Source organism: Saprolegnia diclina (assembly GCF_000281045.1).
Source record: "Saprolegnia diclina VS20 unplaced genomic scaffold supercont1.21, whole genome shotgun sequence".
NCBI lineage: Eukaryota > Oomycota > Saprolegniomycetes > Saprolegniales > Saprolegniaceae > Saprolegnia > Saprolegnia diclina.
In genome coordinates, this window is record NW_008246088.1 from 72128 (window position 1) to 84145 (window position 12018).

At 59.2% G+C, this 12018-nt stretch overlaps 7 protein-coding genes across 8 annotated transcripts; 3 read left to right on the plus strand and 4 right to left on the minus strand.

The window, feature by feature from the left end:
- Window positions 1-251: 251 nt before the first annotated feature.
- On the minus strand, window positions 252-1630 carry SDRG_07255 (hypothetical protein). Its single transcript, XM_008613076.1, has 3 exons — window positions 1340-1630; window positions 1066-1290; window positions 252-1014 (listed from the first exon to the last, which is right to left on the minus strand). Exons 1-3 carry the CDS (start codon window positions 1610-1612, stop codon window positions 328-330), a joined length of 1185 nt encoding a protein of 394 aa, XP_008611298.1. The 5' UTR covers window positions 1613-1630; the 3' UTR covers window positions 252-327.
- An 81-nt stretch (window positions 1631-1711) lies between these two features.
- SDRG_07256 lies at window positions 1712-4471 on the plus strand (the record flags this gene model as incomplete). Of its 2 annotated transcripts, XM_008613077.1 has the most annotated exons (6): window positions 1712-1769; window positions 1817-2417; window positions 2466-3025; window positions 3079-3192; window positions 3247-3942; window positions 3991-4471. In XM_008613077.1, exons 2-5 carry the CDS (start codon window positions 2201-2203, stop codon window positions 3571-3573), a joined length of 1218 nt encoding a protein of 405 aa, XP_008611299.1. In that variant the 5' UTR covers window positions 1712-1769; window positions 1817-2200. The 2 variants fall into 2 exon arrangements, with proteins under 2 accessions (XP_008611299.1, XP_008611300.1); XM_008613078.1 differs by lacking the exons at window positions 1712-1769; window positions 3991-4471 and having other exon boundaries at window positions 2201-2417; window positions 3247-3573.
- On the minus strand, window positions 3637-6184 carry SDRG_07257 (V-type H(+)-translocating pyrophosphatase; the record flags this gene model as incomplete). Its single annotated transcript, XM_008613079.1, has 5 exons — window positions 3637-3954; window positions 4003-4381; window positions 4435-5291; window positions 5341-5647; window positions 5697-6184. The coding sequence occupies 5 exons, from the start codon at window positions 6182-6184 to the stop codon at window positions 3637-3639; spliced, it is 2349 nt and encodes a 782-aa protein (XP_008611301.1).
- A 217-nt stretch (window positions 6185-6401) lies between these two features.
- On the minus strand, window positions 6402-8210 carry SDRG_07258 (short/branched chain acyl-CoA dehydrogenase). The gene is made up of 5 exons (XM_008613080.1): window positions 7908-8210; window positions 7711-7860; window positions 7601-7657; window positions 7225-7554; window positions 6402-7176 (listed from the first exon to the last, which is right to left on the minus strand). Exons 1-5 carry the CDS (start codon window positions 8184-8186, stop codon window positions 6706-6708), a joined length of 1287 nt encoding a protein of 428 aa, XP_008611302.1. The 5' UTR covers window positions 8187-8210; the 3' UTR covers window positions 6402-6705.
- A 909-nt stretch (window positions 8211-9119) lies between these two features.
- Window positions 9120-10387, minus strand: SDRG_07259 (hypothetical protein). The gene is made up of 6 exons (XM_008613081.1): window positions 10287-10387; window positions 10185-10241; window positions 10010-10141; window positions 9882-9966; window positions 9720-9826; window positions 9120-9669 (listed from the first exon to the last, which is right to left on the minus strand). Exons 1-6 carry the CDS (start codon window positions 10329-10331, stop codon window positions 9169-9171), a joined length of 927 nt encoding a protein of 308 aa, XP_008611303.1. The 5' UTR covers window positions 10332-10387; the 3' UTR covers window positions 9120-9168.
- A 150-nt stretch (window positions 10388-10537) lies between these two features.
- On the plus strand, window positions 10538-11233 carry SDRG_07260 (hypothetical protein). The gene is made up of 4 exons (XM_008613082.1): window positions 10538-10574; window positions 10646-10746; window positions 10788-10987; window positions 11034-11233. Exons 2-4 carry the CDS (start codon window positions 10680-10682, stop codon window positions 11172-11174), a joined length of 408 nt encoding a protein of 135 aa, XP_008611304.1. The 5' UTR covers window positions 10538-10574; window positions 10646-10679; the 3' UTR covers window positions 11175-11233.
- A 410-nt stretch (window positions 11234-11643) lies between these two features.
- Window positions 11644-11989, plus strand: SDRG_07261 (hypothetical protein; the record flags this gene model as incomplete). The annotated part of the gene is made up of 1 exon (XM_008613083.1): window positions 11644-11989. One exon carries the CDS (start codon window positions 11644-11646, stop codon window positions 11893-11895), a length of 252 nt encoding a protein of 83 aa, XP_008611305.1. The 3' UTR covers window positions 11896-11989.
- Window positions 11990-12018: the final 29 nt, after the last annotated feature.

Consider the following 12018-nt stretch of genomic DNA (forward strand, 5'->3'; position numbering starts at 1 on the left):
CGCCCACTTGTCTCTGCAGGACGGACACCACTCGCGACCACAGGCTGCGTATTCATCAGCTTTGACGACCGAGCCATTGCTGCTCTCCGATTTTCCGCCTTGAAATTTGCCCGGCGGGACAGCCAGAGAACACGATCTCGTCAGTCTGTAGCCGGGCGCCTCGAACGTCGTTCGAGCTGCAGAGTGTTTTTAGCGGCTGGTGCCAGAGCGTCTTCCGCGGAGACGAGACTCGTCTGCACTGTCCAGCATCGTGGTCTCGAAGGATTGATACGTTGATACAATACTGCTAGTAGACAACACTCTATTGCGTGTATGATGAAGGCGTAGTTACAGGAGTCCGAGGACGCGGAGACGGCTGTCGTACTCGGTCTTGCCAATGTAGCACCCGATGAGCGCGCGCTCGCCCTCGAACGCGTGGCGGCCGTGCATGACGCGGTTGTTGTCGACGACCATCATGTCGCCTTCGTCCAGCTTGTGCACGAGCTCGAGGTGGTCGATCGCACGCCAGAGCTCCTTGTGGTGTTGATAAAACGCAAACGTGTCTTCGAACGAGAGGTGCGTCAGCGCGGCGCGGTCGCCGTCGTTCAGTCGGAAGCCTTTAATATTGCCGCGGTAGTCGAGGTCGATGACCGTCTTCATCGTCGCCAGCGACGTGTCGTCGTCGAGGCAGTAGAATGGCAGCGGCGTTTTGCTAAAGAAGGCAAACGCCTCGGGCGCATGCTGCCGGAGGTACTCGGCCACGTGGAAGCCGTCCACATACCGGCTAGCGCCGTCCGTGGGGCCGCCGGCCGCCTGCTGGACGCAGTTGAAGATCTGAAGACCCGGCGGCGTGTACAGATACGTGCAGTCCGTGTGTGCTTGGAGCTCCAAGTTTGTCGACGCCGTGTCGTTGTAGCTCATCTCGGCCGTCTGTGGTCGCGTCGTCCACATCGTGCCGTAGACCGTCTCCAGAACAAAGCCAATGCGCCGGGCAAAAGCCTCAGTGTCGTCCATCGAGTTGGGTGTGTTCTTGATCTACGCCGTCCATCGTCACTCCTATCGCATGATCGGATAGATATGACGTACGAGGAGAAGCCCGTGCTTCTGCAAGAGCTGCATGCCGTCCCGGAAACCGTCGCCCATCATGTCACCGTAGGTTGACGTCGGCATCGCCAAGTGTTTGTCCCACAGCACCTTGTTGTCGAGGCGCTCCTGACGGTACTCGGGCGGGTACGTCGTCTTGGGCGTCGAGTAGACGTGGTCGCGCAGCCACTGGCTGGAGAACGCGCTCTGCGTGCAGGAAGATCCAACCTAGGCAAAAATCGTGCATAAGCTCCTAGTCCTGGATACAGCGCCGTACAATGGTATCCTGCCATGTGATGGTGAGTGCGTCCGGCGCGACCGCCATCGTCGCTGGCGCATGCAGAGGGATCGTGGCCGAGTGGATTTGGCGCTGCTTGGTCGACGGGTGCTGGCACTGCGGACACGTGCAATGGTCGCGGAGCCAGATCTTGTGGAACTTGGCCGAGAAGCCGTCCGACCACGTGAGCTCGATGGCCTCTTGCGCTTCGAGCGGCGTCACTTTGGCGAGCGAACTCAGCATGCGCCGACTGCGCAACATGGACGCCAGCATATTCTGCTTTGTGCGGAAAATACAAAACTGTGTTGATGCAACAGCACCAGGCAGAGAGGTTACCTCTATAACTTTATATTCAAAGCGACACCGTCGCCAACTTCAAGTCGCTGGCGTCGTGGCTCCACACTCGCAGCACGGGCTGAGCTCACGGGCTGTAGTCCTCGAGTCGCACTCTCGTACCTAGTAGGATGTATACGCTAGACCAAAGCGAACCGCGTGCGGCCACCACAGTCGAAGAAGGAAGAGTCGTACAGTTTGGAGAAAGCAACGGACCGTCGTCGTTGGCAGCCGGCAGCTGCAGTATCCATGCAACCTGCGTCGTGCTGCTCAACTTGAGCTGCACATGTCCATGTGACGACGACCTCTGCCAACAGTAGGGACGGTGGAAGCATGCTGCGTCCGCCCGACAAAGCCACGACGGGGTCGTGGGGTGGGCCCTCTACTGCTGCGCACACCAACTAAGATTAACACTTCCTGGTGCATGCTCTGTGGGTGGGCGCCTCAATAAGTCTGGTCCCACCTTCTACCTCGCACAAGATATGTCGGCGGTGAAATGCATATTTGCTACTGGTTTTCACGACGTAGATGGAGAGCTACCTTCGCGAACGGACGCCGGCCGGCGCCGATCATCCCCGACGTCGTCCTCGGACCAACGTCGTTCATCAGCTCCTTGCCCGCGAGAGGTCCGGCGGGCCGCGGGGGCTGCGACCGCTGGCGCGAAGGGCGTGGGCACTGCGCGACGTCGCGCTTCTCGAGGAGCAGGCGGTGGTCTTGGGCTTTAGCAGCGACGGGCTCTTCTTGCGTACTACTCGCTTCCTTCTCTGCACACGTCAACGAGTCGTCTGTGTAGTGTATTACGCGTACTGGGGCCAGGAGCTACGCCTCTTCTGGCGCGCCTTTGAACCGTCGGACGAAAGCGTCGTGCCCGTGGCCATCGCCGTGCGCACGAGCGTCGGGCCATGGGCACCGCTTGCTGCGACTGCCGAGCTACCCAACGCAGCCGGGCTCTCGCTCGACGACCGCGAGCTGCACGTGTGGCAGAGTCTTTGCGAGCAGATCGTCGTCGCGATCGCGTGCTCGCCGCATCCCAACGCGCCGTGGTTCCTGACGCTCACACCGGCGCCGCTGCAGGCGTCGTCGCCGACGCTCCGGGCCGTCTCGAGTCTCCGCCTTCGATTGGCAACGCCCCATGCTCCAAAGTACGCGTGGACCTTCCTCGGAGGCGGCTGCAACCAGCTGCTGTTGCACCTCGGGTCGACCCTCGTCGTGGTGGGGCTCGCGCACAACGGCGCCGAAGCGCCCACACCGACGATGGCCCCGTGGTATGCGCCCTCCGAGTACGCGCTCGACATGGTCGTGCTGATTGAGCCCACGTCGTTTCCAAAAGCGTCTCGTACGCTGGGCGTTCAGGTAGCACCTACTGCATCCTCCTCCTCTCGTCCTCCTCATGCAGCCACGCGCAGGCGGTCTATCAATGGACGTTCGACATTGAGACGTTCTTGCGCACATGGCTCGACAGCGTCCCCGCCCTCGCACCGCGCCTACTTCTCGACTATGCGGTTGCTCTCCTTGACAAGGTACTTCATGGACGTATGGCTAAAGCTCAAGAACCCTATTCACTGTGATTTTAGACGCCTTTGATCGCGTTAGGCAGCTGCTACATGGCCTGCGTGCTTGACGTAGCGCTGCCACGGACGCGGCTCGCACTCTTCATCTACTGGAACACGGTCAGCGGCGCCCATGACGTCCTCCGCGTCCTCCAGCGACCACCTGCTGGCGACGTGCGCAGCAGTCTGCCGTCGGTGCGCGACAGCTTCCAGACGCACTTGGCCAGGCACGAGCCCGTAGCGCCCCCAACAGATTGGTGCTACTGGTCCAACGCGAGCGTCTTACGTCGGGCGTCGCTCCATACGCTGTCCAACGCGGTCTTTCCCTTTGACATTCAACTCTGCTCCTAACATATCCTTGTACGTGGTGTATGGGCTGTCAGGTGTCACAAACAAGACAGAAAAGGGTCGTTCTTACGCAGCCACACGTGTCACGAAGAGCGGGCCGAGCACGAGGACCGTCGTCGAGAGAAGCTTGATGACGACGTGCAGCGCGGGCCCCGCCGTGTCCTTGAACGGATCACCGACCGTGTCGCCCGTCACCGCAGCCTTGTGGGCCTCCGAGCCCTTCCCGCCATGGTGGCCAAGCTCGACGTACTTTTTCGCATTGTCCCACGCGCCACCGACGTTGTCGAGGAAGAGCGCCATCATGATGCCCGTGACCGTGCCAAACATGAGGTACCCCGCGAGGACTTCGGCGCCAAGCAGCGGCTTGTTTTGGTATGCCCCGACCTACCCTCATCACGCATAAGACTCTGAAAAATGCAGCAACGCGCGTACGACGCGGAAGACGAGACCGACGGCGACGGGCATGAGCACGGCGAGGAGGCCTGGGAGGCGCATCTGCTTGAGTGCCGCCTTTGTCACGAGCGCGACGCACGTCCGGTAGTCGGGCTTTTGCTTGTACTCCATGATGCCGGGGTAGAGCGCAAACTGCCGCCGGACTTCAAGCACGACCTCGCCTGCCGTGTCGCCGACGGCCGCGACCGCGAGACCCGTAAAGAAGAAGACCATCATGGTGCCGAGGAGGCCGCCGACAAGGACTTCGACGGTCGCAATGTCGACAGTCTTGAAGGGTACGCCAGCAAACGCCGAGAACTCGTCCATAAAGGCACCAAAGAGCACAAAGCACGCAAGGGCCGCCGACCCGATCGAGTACCTACACCATATATCCTTTGTCATCGCATCCCAAGTCCTGTCAGCGTGACATACCCTTTCGTGATGGCCTTCGTGACGTTGCCGGCGGCGTCGAGCTTGTCGGTCGCGTCTCGCACGTAGTCGGGCTGGCCGCTCATCTCAGCGATGCCACCCGCGTTATCTGCGATCGGGCCATAGTTGTTCATCGCGAGGACAAACACCGCGGACGAGAGCATGCCCATGGTCGCCACCGCCGTGCCAAAGAGCCCGCCCGTTCGGTTGTTGGGGCCGCCAATGCCGGACGACGCGCCGAGGTGGTAGGCAGCAATGACCGAGACACTGACCATGAGCGTTGGGATCACGGTCGACTTCATGCCGACCGCGACGCCCGTGATGATGTTGGTGCCATGGCCCGTCGTACTCGCCCGCGCAATGCTGCGCACGGGCTCGTACGCGTAGTCGGTGTAGTATTGCGTCGACTTGACAAACACAAAGGCAGTCACCATGCCGACGAGGCCGCAGAGGAAGAAGTGGAACCACGCGCTCGGCGCGGCCTCCGTGTGCAGCAGCCAGCGCGTCGAGATCGCAAATGCCACGAGCGCCAAGCCAAGCGTCACCGTGTAGCCGCGCTGGAGCGTCGTCATCGGGTTCGTCTCGTGCGGGCCGGGCGCCGTGACGCAGAGGATGCCGATGCTGCTGACGACAATGTCAAAGGCGTGGACGACGATGGGGAAGAAGACAAAGGAGATGGCGAGCGACGAGTGCGCATCCTTGGCGAGCGACCCGCCGAGGATCATGGCGCCAATGATCTCGGCGGCGACGCTCTCAAAGACGTCGGCGCTGCTCCCGACGCAGTCGCCAACCATGTCCCCGACGAGGTCGGCAATCACGGCTGGGTTGCGCGGGTCGTCTTCCGGAATGCCCACTTCGACCTACATGCACATACATGTGAAAAATGAAGATGAGAGGGTTGGTACAGACCTTGCCAACGAGATCCGCGCCGACATCAGCGGCCTTGGTGTAGATGCCACCGCCGAGCTGCATGAAGAGCGCGACGAACGACGCGCCAAAGCCATACCCGACCATGAGCATAGGGATGTCCGTGGCCGCGACGGTTGACCCAAACATCATGTACAAGACGGCGTAAAGGATGCTGACGCCGGCGACGCAGAGCGTAATGTCGAGGACCGCCGAGAACGCACCGCCGCGAAAGCAGATGAGCAACGCCTCGCCGTACGACCGGCGCGCCGCGCTCGTGACGCGAATGTTGGACTGCGCCGAGACCCACCTGCGACGCATCATGAGATACATGCTACGACCGGAAGAAGCTAACGTACATGCTAATGTAGCCGGCCCCAGCCGAGCACACGGCACCGAGAAGGAACGAGAGTGCGCCAAGGACGCCCAGCATGTAGTTGCCAAGCACTTCGACGCCGGTGGCGTGCGCGCTCGTCGTGCGCAGCGCGTAGCTAAAGAAGATCAAGAGCGCCAAGCCGATCGCAATGCGCGAGATGGCCGAGTACTGGATGCGCAAGAAGCCTTCGGCGCCTTCGCGGATCGGCGTCGAGACCTCGCGCATCTCGGGCGTACCATCGTCTTTCGCCAAGACCCAGTTGCAGAGGTAGATGGAGAAGAGCACGCCGTAGCCGCAAAACGTGAGCACGAGCACGAGCGGCCGGAAGGTGCTGACGAAGGCGAAGAAGAGGAGGCCGAGCACCGAGATGGCGATCGCCGGCGTGTTCAAGTCGACCTGCTTGGCGTACGCGGACGCGTGGTTGCCCGAGAGCGGCGGCGCCTGGAAGCCAAACTCCATGGCGTCGTGCATGCTACCCAACAAGATATATGGCAAATGGGATCCGCGGAGCCAGATACACCTCTATAGATACATGCAATATCAATTGATAGAGGTACGTACGACCACGCCATTGGCCAATCGCGGCGCGACCACGTGTCAGGCCGGACCGGCCCCCAAATCCGGACACGTATCCGGACGACGCGGCTTGAAGTTGGGCACGTGGTCTTGATCTTTGGCCCGATGGAATCCAGGTACAATCCACGGCAGACGAACGCGATGAAGACGCTGCCTTGGTCGCATGCCACGTGGACCAAGTACTCAAGATGCGGCAACATCAGCATCAGCACCCATGCGACGTGCAGCGGTGAACCAAGGCTCCTAGGATGGGACGTCGTACTTGTAATAGCGTAATCGCAACTTGGGTTTCATGACACCCAAACTCATTCGCAAGACAGGCCGACCGTCCAAACGACCAAGACTGCGGCAAGAGGACAAGGCGGGTTCACACATCACGCAGCTTTCGTTTCGGACGCGCCTCGTCGAACGACGTCTTACATCTTGTACTCTTCCTTGACGATCTTGGCGATCGTCGAGAGCTGCATGTTGCTCGTGCCTTCGTAGATCGAGCCAATCTTGGAGTCCCGGAAGAACTTTTCGACCATGAGGTGCTTGGTAAAGCCGACGCCGCCGAGGAGCTCAATGCACTTGGAGGCCGTGCGCTCGGCCACGCGCGACGCGTGGAGCTTGGCCATCGCCGCGTTCTTGACGAACGGCGCACCCGCGTCCTTCATGCGAGCGGCGTTGTACACAAGGAGGCGCGTAGTCTCAATGTCGAGCGCGCACTCGGCGTACTGGTGCTGCATGGCCTGGAAGTCGCCGATCGCCGACCCAAACTGGTGGCGGTCAAAGAGGTACGGCATCGTCTGGTCGTACACGCCCTGCGCCAGGCCAAGCATCTGCGACGCAATGCCGATGCGGCCTTCGTTGAGCGTGCTGATCGCAATCTTGTATCCCTTCCCAACCTACAGTTTGCATCATACGATACGTCCGAAACGAAGCAAAAGGTTTACCTCGCCAAGGATCTGGCTCGACGGGACCTTGACGCCGTTCAGGAAGACGGGGCACGTCGACGACGCGCGGATACCGAGCTTGTCCTCGGGCTTGCCAATTTCGAGGCCCTCCATGTCGCGGTCGACGATGAAGCACGTGATCCCCTTGTAGCCGAGGCTCGCGTCGATGTTGGCAAAGACGAGGTACACGCCCGCGTACTCGGCGTTGGAGATCCACATTTTCTGACCCGTCAATGTGTAGTAGCTGCCGTCGGCCGACTTGTCCGCGCGCGTTTTGAGCGCAAACGCGTCACTGCCCGAGCCCGCTTCCGACAAGCAAAAGCTGCCAATCTGCATCGACAAAATCAGCGGTCGAAGCACCGATGAGAGCGCATACCATGTTGGAGCAGAGGCGCGGCAGGTACTTTTGCTTTTGCTCCTCCGTGCCAAAGTTCTGCATGCATCGCGGGTCAGTCGAGCTTGCGCGCATATATGAGTTGGACGTACGACAAAGACGTTGTTGACGACCGTGTTCTGCAAGTCGCAAAGAAGGCCGACGACCGGGTCGACACGCGAGAGCGCTTCGATCGTCAAGCAGACGTTCATGAAGGACGCGCCCGACCCGCCGTACTCTTCCGGGATCTCAATGCCGAGCAGCTACATGTCCATGAGCTCACTTGCGCGCGAGGCGTGGCATCGTCTACCCCGTTCTCGAAGAGGCCACTCGTGACTTCGTCGTCCATCTCGCCCTCGGCGTCCATCTTGGCGGCCTTGGGCAAGCACACGTCGGCGGCGAACTTGGCGACCGCGTCCTTGAACATCTCTTCCTCCTCCGAGAGGTACGTCAGCGGCAGGTGCGTCGACGAGCTCATGGCGCGCATGGCGATGCCACCTGCGGCGGTCTTGCGGAGCGCGGGCGTCACGGCGCGGGCGATGCGTTGCATGCTGGTCTGGCGGAAATGGAGCGAATTCCAAAGTGCCATAACCAGGGGTTATGACGCTGTCGTTTCTGATTGGCTAAAATTGCAGGGGTTTCCTTGAAGTAGCGTTTGAAGTTGGGGTGGCGCCACCGGCCCAGCTGGCACGACAGCGTTGGCTCGCACAAGGGGCAGCAGGCCGAAGGCCTCGGAAGAACGTGATCCCCCAGACGCTACGTCGCATAGCCAGCTCCTCGGGAATTCCACTCATGTAGCAGATTCAACATGAGCTCTTCTACTAGAATAGACGAGGCTAGCCTGCGACGAGTCGGGCATGTCCCAAGGTGCCCTTTGGCCTCGTCAAGGCTGTCGGAAAAATGGCTAATGAGGTAATACGCGTGTGGGTCACAGAGAGGACTTTAGCCTTCAAGCAGGCGCGAGAGGCGGGTGCGCGGCGGTATCAGGTTGCAGGCGGTGTTGCATACCACATGCCGTGCGCGTGTCCCGTGATCTGGCACGCGTCTGGACGCATCCTGATTTGGCGCATTTGGTCATGCGAGAGACTAATGCTCAGAGCCCAAGTACGATGTATCCTTCTCGTATAGGGACTTGGTAAAGAAAGAGCCAAAGAGCTGCTAACGTTAGGGGCAATCCTTCGCAGCGTCGAGATGTCCAAATTGCCGTTTGGTACCCAAAAGCGCCTTCGAAAGCAGCCGGTGGACACTCGACCTTGCCGTCGGCCGATGTGTCAGGATCCAACGATGTACATAAGCAAACTAGTAGACCTCTAGCGTGGACCTCTCTACCGGTACGTAGGCCCACGCAAAATCCCCCAAGAATGCCGCTGGACAGCCAAGGACCAGTGCTCGAGCTCACCCTCGCACGGACGCAGGACCGTGGTGCGCCATCATGGTTCGCCACTGTCGTAGCTGCAAGTGTATATGTACAGTATAGTGCTTTGGCGGCGGTTGCGCGACTACATGTACCCTGCGATAGAGTTGACCAACAGACTGGTGCATACAAAATGTGGTCATGTTGGCGTTCGCTTCTACTCGATCGAGCCGTTCAATTGCAGCAGCTTCTTGTACAACAGCGCAAGGAAGGCGACCACGAGTGCCGTGCCAATGCCTTGGAGAATGTTGTCGACGACGTCGGTTGGTGCTGGCCGCGGCGCTGGAGCGGTCGGCGCAGGCGCTGCAGCGGTCGGGGCGGGAGCCGGTGCTGAAGCTGGTGTGCGCGCCATGGGTGTCGGATCCACCGTGGCGGCAACCGGCGCAGGGGCCGGCGTTGGTGCTGCGACGGGCACGGTTTCGCTCGCCACGACATCTTGGCTCTCGCATGCAGGAGCGGTATCCAGCGAAGACGACGCGGTCTCTTCTTCCTTTGCTTCGTCTGACGACGAGGACGGCGTGCCGCCCTCCATGTTGTGGATATGAAGCTGCGCGATCTGGGATGCGTACTTTGACTCAACGGGCGGTGTGTCCCGCGCCGTCTCTTCTGGGATCAAGTCTTTGATGCTGCCACACTGCGGGCAGGACCAGTGTACCGACTAGGTGGACGCATGTCAGCAATGGAAACCAAAAATGAGCTGGTGCGGACCTCGGCAGCAAGCGTCTTGCGCTCGTCCGCTGTAAAGTCGAGGGCGCCGATCGCACCTTCGCCTTTCGTCGGCATGAAGCTAATGAGCGCCTCCAAGATGAGGCGAACTAGACAACATCGTCTCCTGAGCATCATGAGCTAACGCGGTTCTATAGGACGTACCGCCCCATGCTGGCTGCCAGTGTTCCGGGTGGTACGCAGAGATGCTCAAGCAAATCTTCTTCTTGACTTCAAAGCGACCATTGGGCTACATCGACCATGCATCTCCAAAATGCATGTACGTTGGCTACCGTCAAGAGGATGATGTTCGGCGGCTTGAACGGGTACTCGGACGGCAGAAGGATGCGCCCGTGGAAGATACCGCCTTCAAATGCCGTGTCGCGCGGCCCACGAATCGTAAAGTGCCAATCAAACATGTTGTTCTAGGGCGACGTCAGCTTCGTGCGCCCGACCTGCGCGTCGTACCTCGAGCGGCGCCGCAAAGTACTGGTCGCTTGGGTCCGTCATCATTTCACGGACGTCCTAGACGGCCATTCACTGAGCGTCTTGCCACCGCCATGCACCTACCGCTCGGATGCGCTTGATGGCCGTGTTCCCGATCGACGACGCCATGGGGATGCCCAGCCGCTCGCGCTCGTCGCGAAAGCTAAAGTTCCACCGGCAAAAATTGCCCGCTCTACGGATACGATTCCGTTATCCGGTATAAAATCGGCTCGGCGAATCACAAACGAGCACGCTGCACCGTGCCGGAGCGTGCCACGTCAGCAAGCATATTCCGCGCACGACAATGGAAGTACAATATGTCTGTCAACATACAGGCAATATCGCGACACTGCGCAGCATTATATACGAACGGTAGCCCTGCTCGAAGACCTCCTTGGGAGATTCGTGATGGGTTTCGGACCTAAAATTACAAATTTACATAGCACGCAGCAACGCACTGGGCATTTGGAGTTTGCGATGACGACCGCAGGACGAGACGCCAAAGACTTGCTCATTACAACGAAGCGAGCGATCGTGACCAAAGGTATGATGAAAAGGGTCGAGCATGCGTCTATGCAATTGTAGTTCAAACGCGCCACAAGGCTAACGAGACGTTTCTCCAGCATGATTTGGAGAACGACTACGACTATATGGTCAAGACGACGGACCCAATCTTTGCGGACGCCCTAGAGGCCATTGTGCAGCACAAGCCGGAGCAAGTCGCGTCGTACCTGGCCGACTTTATGGTGGGCGGTGAAATCGACCTCATGAAGTTCAAGCGTTCGGTACGACGACGACAATAGTGTTGAGTTGGTGACGACATGTCTGTAGCAACTGCAAACGCAGTTTTACTTTGACCGCAAAGTCCGAGACGTCATGTCGCTCGCGATCGGCGCTGTGATCCAAGATCGTCCGACCGACGTCCGCGCCTACTTGGCCGATTTCTTCCAGAAACGCAGCAATGACTATTGAAGCGTGATATACACAGCTATAAAACTACAATATGAATAAAGGCATTCACGATCGTCTGGTGTTCACGTCCTTTTGAGTGTTCTCAAATATTGGCTCCACTCTCGCTCTGTCATTACCTCGAAAATGATCGCAATTTGATTCGCTAAAAAGCATTAAAGTTTTAGCCAATCCAATTCGATCCCTCGCAGCGCAAGCGCTCGCCGAGACGCGCCGATGACCAAATCGCGTTGGAAAATGAAAGCGCTCAAACTTGGCAGGTGCCTCGATACCATTTTGTAGAGTCCAACACGCCAAGCTGCGTCGCCGTTCGCCACCTAAAACTCTAAATATATCGATTTTTGTGTCGCCAAGTCACGCCATCCATCACGTGATGGAAATATCGCGATGATCAACGACATGACAGATTGCGACGTGCCTTCAGCTCCGAGCATTTAACCTATCGCAGTCTTGTTTTTGCCACTTCATCACCATGGTCAACGCCATTGTCATCTTTGCAGCGCTCATCGCCAGCAGCAGTGCCACCGCGGTTGCCGTCGACGCGCCAGCGATGGGCGTTGCAGCGAAAGTGGACACCCAGACAAGCCTCAAGCAACCGCAACAGCTCCGCGAAGGCGAACAGAAGGAGTGCTTTGGGTCGATCTGCGGCGGTGGCATTGGCTTCGGCTGGGGTCTTGGTGGCGGATGCGGCCTCTTCTCGCCGTTCGGGTGCGGCTGGTTCTAAGCTTAAGCGTCCAGGCTCTGGCCCACAAACATAACTGATGGAGCGATCGATTATCGTGTCAGTAATCATCTAACTGCAAGATAGTACTACATCGCACCACCGCCCATCGTGTCCATGTTGTCT

Coding starts and splice junctions, on each gene's coding strand:
- SDRG_07255 (XM_008613076.1), bottom strand. CDS start 1,612: ATGCTGGCGTCCATGTTGCGCAGTCGGCGCATGCTGAGTTCGCTCGCC. Junction 1,291..1,339: donor TCACATGGCAGGATACCATT/GTACGGCGCTGT, acceptor ATTTTTGCCTAG/GTTGGATCTTCCTGCACGCA. Junction 1,015..1,065: donor AGAAGCACGGGCTTCTCCTC/GTACGTCATATC, acceptor TGGACGGCGTAG/ATCAAGAACACACCCAACTC.
- SDRG_07258 (XM_008613080.1), bottom strand. CDS start 8,186: ATGGCACTTTGGAATTCGCTCCATTTCCGCCAGACCAGCATGCAACGC. Junction 7,555..7,600: donor CGCGCCTCTGCTCCAACATG/GTATGCGCTCTC, acceptor TTGTCGATGCAG/ATTGGCAGCTTTTGCTTGTC. Junction 7,177..7,224: donor CGAGCCAGATCCTTGGCGAG/GTAAACCTTTTG, acceptor TGCAAACTGTAG/GTTGGGAAGGGATACAAGAT.
- SDRG_07259 (XM_008613081.1), bottom strand. CDS start 10,331: ATGGCGTCGTCGATCGGGAACACGGCCATCAAGCGCATCCGAGCG. Junction 10,242..10,286: donor CCATCAAGCGCATCCGAGCG/GTAGGTGCATGG, acceptor ATGGCCGTCTAG/GACGTCCGTGAAATGATGAC. Junction 9,827..9,881: donor CTGGCAGCCAGCATGGGGCG/GTACGTCCTATA, acceptor GATGTTGTCTAG/TTCGCCTCATCTTGGAGGCG.
- SDRG_07260 (XM_008613082.1), top strand. CDS start 10,680: ATGACGACCGCAGGACGAGACGCCAAAGACTTGCTCATTACAACGAAG. Junction 10,747..10,787: donor GCGAGCGATCGTGACCAAAG/GTATGATGAAAA, acceptor ATGCAATTGTAG/TTCAAACGCGCCACAAGGCT. Junction 10,988..11,033: donor TCATGAAGTTCAAGCGTTCG/GTACGACGACGA, acceptor ACATGTCTGTAG/CAACTGCAAACGCAGTTTTA.